The sequence below is a fragment of the Sinocyclocheilus rhinocerous genome, unplaced genomic scaffold (genome assembly GCF_001515625.1).
Source record: "Sinocyclocheilus rhinocerous isolate Xijiao unplaced genomic scaffold, SAMN03320098_v1.1 scaffold2071, whole genome shotgun sequence".
NCBI classification, from domain to species: Eukaryota; Metazoa; Chordata; class Actinopteri; order Cypriniformes; family Cyprinidae; genus Sinocyclocheilus; species Sinocyclocheilus rhinocerous.
The window spans coordinates 381,478-386,026 of record NW_015649573.1 but is presented as its reverse complement, the minus strand read 5'-3'; the positions used below and the strand labels follow the sequence as shown (position 1 = coordinate 386,026).

General features: G+C 38.6%; 1 protein-coding gene across 1 annotated transcript in view; it reads left to right on the top strand.

Moving 5' to 3' along the window:
- The window catches only part of LOC107710749 (uncharacterized), a 43,574-nt gene that overhangs the window by 26,457 nt on the left and 12,568 nt on the right, over positions 1 to 4,549 (top strand). The window contains exon 4 of the mRNA XM_016515591.1: positions 4,313 to 4,483. Within this exon, the coding sequence (XP_016371077.1) occupies positions 4,313 to 4,483 (171 nt within the window). The remainder of the gene's footprint in view (positions 1 to 4,312; positions 4,484 to 4,549) is intronic.

The following is a 4,549-nucleotide window of genomic DNA, read 5'->3' as shown; positions in this document are numbered from 1 at the left end:
CACTGCTGGCAGTGTGACGTGCAGCAGGGTGACTTTTACTTGAGTCCATGCACAGTCTGGAGGACTGTTTCAGTTCTTTCTGAACCATGTCAAGCTCCTCTTAGTCAGGGTTTGGACTTCAGCTCTGGCTGCATGCAGATGGCCTTCTAAGGCCTTAGTTCTAGTGTCTTTCTCATTAAGTTCCACATACGCTGTTTTTAACAGTGACTTTGTGTGAAAAAGTTCTCTTTCCAAGTCCTGTCTGATGGCTTTTTTCAGCTGTGCTCGGCATCCAGCAGCTGGTGATTTCCTTCTGTTGCGCCATTCTGTAAGGTTCTTTGCATCTGTTCTGTGCTTTCTCTCGTTGAGCAGGTGTCAGTTCCCTGTAGAACTCTGTGACTTGCAGGTTCAGTTCATTTACCTCCTGTCTGAGGCCCTTGAGGGTGTGGGCCAAGGAGAAGATGATGCTGGTCAGATCCTGGTGGTTCAGGCTGGGTGTCAGGTGTCCACTTGTGTCACAGTCTTGCTGTTCCTTTGGCTGCTTTGGGCTGAGGGATGTCCATCACAGTGCTCTGCTGGGTTTGCAGGTGGTCCTGGTGATCAAATAAACAAAACTGAAATAAAATCAGGAAGAGACAGAGAGAGGAGGAAGGGCTTTCCTTATTTAGTTTAAGCTAGGAGATACGACTAAGTAGTTGTCACTTGTTAAAAGGAATGCTGCAGCAGGGTCATAAAACCTAGGGGGTCTGTAGCTAAGCTAGCAGGGACACATCAAACACCTCAAGGTACATGAACAGAGACACTAGGAAGTGTTTCTAGTCTTCTCAGGGGCCTGTAGCATAATGAATGGTAACTGTACCTTATATAATAGGCCTGGTGCTGAGGAGTAAGGAGGGGTATAAAAGAGACAGGAAATAGGGCTACCAATATCCTGTACGGCTCATTAAGGAGACAACAGTTGCCAGAACTGCTATAAAAGAGGGAAGATGGTGATGGTCAAATAAACTAAAATAAGGTAAAAGTAAAATGAAATTATCCTAATAGCTGTAGGAAACCAAAAGGAGGAATGAATAAACAAATTGATTTAATTAAATCTCTGATTAAATTAAAATCAACTTAGCTGAATTGGTACATTCAAGCTAAACAAAGGTAAATTCATTAAATATGATCAAAGACAAGTAGAATGAAGTCAAAATAAAAATAACACAAAAAAAAACAAGTATGTGGGGAAGGACAGGGACACATCAAACACCTCAAGGTACATGAACAGAGACACTAGGAAGTGTTTCTAGTCTTCTCAGGGGCCTGTAGCATAATGAATGGTAACTGTACCTTATATAATAGGCCTGGTGCTGAGGAGTAAGGAGGGGTATAAAAGAGACAGGAAATAGGGCTACCAATATCCTGTACGGCTCATTAAGGAGACAACAGTTGCCAGAACTGCTATAAAAGAGGGAAGATGGTGATGGTCAAATAAACTAAAATAAGGTAAAAGTAAAATGAAATTATCCTAATAGCTGTAGGAAACCAAAAGGAAGAATGAATAAACAAATTGATTTAATTAAACCTCTGATTTAATTAAAATCAACTTAGCTAAATTGGTACATTCAAGCTAAACAAAGGTAAATTAATGAAAATAAAATCAAAGAGAGGCAGAATGAAGTCAAAATAAAAATAATACAAATAAAAACAAAGTATGTGGGGAGGGACCGACCTAACTGAATCCAAGGAGAAGGTGATAGCACAAACAGTAAGTGAAACCAGGAGTGAGGGGGAGAGAGAAAGAGGAGTGGTATGAAAGTTACATTTTACACTCACTATCTAAGTGTTAGTCAGATGCTAACAGCTAGCAGTTGAGGTAAAGGGCTTAGCTCATGTGCCTGTATGGCTGCTAAAAAGTTAGCGTTGGCTACACGCAGTTCTTTGTTTACACAAAGGTCTGTGACGTGTGTGCTGTTATCAGATTGAGCCGGAAGAGCCTGCTCGCACCTCCGGGGTCAGACGTTGCTAAGAGACCGATGCAAGCTTACAACACGCGCAAGTGGAGCAGAACTTGCGCTGCTGTAAATATGCATGGGAAACTTAAGCCCAGTAAGTTATGACTAGAGCCCGACCGATATGGTTTTTTTGGGGGCCGATACAGATACCGATATTAGGGAGTAAAAAAGACCGATACAGATATATCGGACTACCCTAATAGCTGTAGGAAACCAAAAGGAAGAATGAATAAACAAATTGATTTAATTAAACCTCTGATTTAATTAAAATCAACTTAGCTGAATTGGTACATTCAAGCTAAACAAAGGTAAATTCATTAAATATGATCAAAGACAAGTAGAATGAAGTCAAAATAAAAATAACACAAAAAAAAACAAGTATGTGGGGAAGGACCGACCTGATTGAATCTTAACAGAAGGTGATAGCACAAACAGTAAGTGAAACCAGGAGTGAGGGGGAGAGAGAAAGAGGAGTGGTATGAAAGTTACATTTTACACTCACTATCTAAGTGTTAGTCAGATGCTAACAGCTAGCAGTTGAGGTAAAGGGCTTAGCTCATGTGCCTGTATGGCTGCTAAAAAGTTAGCGTTGGCTACACGCAGTTCTTTGTTTACACAAATGTCTGTGACGTGTGTGCTGTTATCAGATTGAGCCGGAAGAGCCTGCTCGCACCCCAGTGCACTTAACAGTAAACTTCACTTCACTTATTATAAATAACTTAACACAAATAGAACAAAATATATATCACTTGAATTAAGAAATTAAACAAGGTAGTTGGAGTACAATAATCTAACCTTGAGGTCATGAACGCATGAATTAACATTTCTGCATTTGACATTGAGAGCATGGGTCATAATTTAGATATATTTTTGAGATGGAAAAATGCAGTTTTACAAATGCTAGAAACGTGGCTTTCAAAGGAATGATTGTTATCAAATAGCACACCTAGGTTCCTAACTGATGACGAAGAATTGACAGAGCAGCCATCAAATGTTAGACAGTGTTCTAGGTTATTACATGTGGAAGTTTTAGGTCCGATAATTAACCCTTCTTCGTTTTTTCAGAATTTAGCAGTAAGAAATTAATCGCCATCCAGTTTTTTATATTGACTATGCATTCCATTATTTTTTCAAATTGGTATGTTTCGCCAATAATTACAATTATTTACCTCAGCTGCCAGTAGTAACTGTAGCAGAATTAACTAGTTGCTTTATTATCATGTTACTAGCATGCATATTGGTAATTTATTATTACTTACAAAGCACATATTATTCTGATCATATTTTAGATCCCTTAATCCTACCGTATACCTAAACTTAACAGCTACCTTAAACTATTAAGAAGCAGCAAATTAGGAGTTTAAGGCAAAAGTGTGTTTTTTTTTTTAAATTAACTGTTTTTTGGCTTTTGTTTTACTTTTCCCACCTCCAAAATATCATAACTTTTGCTAAGCCCTTTAGCACTGTATGTTGTTTCGTTTAATTCAGATCACTCTCCCAAGTAAGAAAAGAATCAGCTTACAGGCAAGTGCTAATATGAAAAGTAATAATATGAATCAAATTTTACTCCACATTGACTTCAGATCTAAAATATTTTTAGTATTTGGCAAATACCATGGTTATGAAACTAAAATGTCAGTGCCATTAAATTGATTTGTACTGTCAGTAAACCAGATTGCTGTGGCTGAAATTGAATGTGGACTGTTTCTTAAGGGCAAATTCACAGTTGGTAATAACAACAAAAACACAGTAGCACAGTCTCAAGAGAATGCACATTCTGAAAGTTTGGTTATAACACCATGAGGGCTGAATGTGTACTGGAAACATGATTCTGGGAAGGAACGCAAGGTCATTTTGGTAGTCAGAGCTGCCCAGATCTGACGCTGAATTCCCCAGAGTTAAGTTGCTCTCTCTTCCTCTTTCTCCTTCTGTATTCCTATCAGAAGAACTTTTTGTCATACCTACCAATAGTGAGTAAATTAAGAAAAAATAGACTTGCCATAAATATTTCTTGCTATCTATAAAAGCTTTCAGCTAATTTTTTGTCCCGATGATAATATTTAGCTGCTTTATTTTTGCATGTTTATGACATGGCATTATATATGAAATAGCATAGCCATATTCAGTAAGTAATTTAAGTCGCTAGAAGCCCTTTGATTAATATATTCATACTCTGTCCATCTGTGTGCTTGTTTTATTGAATTCTTTATGTCTTGCTGCCTCTGTTTGTCTGACTTGAATCTGTTCAATTCGGATGGAATATATTAATAATGAGATGAGAGGCAGGCGAATGTGTGCACAAATGTGTCTTTCTTTCTTTTGTTCCGCGCTGTCAGATACACCCTCTGCTCCTACAGGAGAAGAGGACTGACACCTGCAAATCCAGACTGCTGCGTCGCACCATCAGTGTTCCTGTGGAGACGCAGTTCCCGGAATTCCAGTGTCATCTCTCAGTGGACAACAGTGAGTGTACTACTGTTACTCCACGTGTTTACAACACGGCCAGGGTCTCTCATGGTCATAGAAAACCTGGGAATATAAGGGAATTTAAAACTTTTTATTATAGTTTTGTA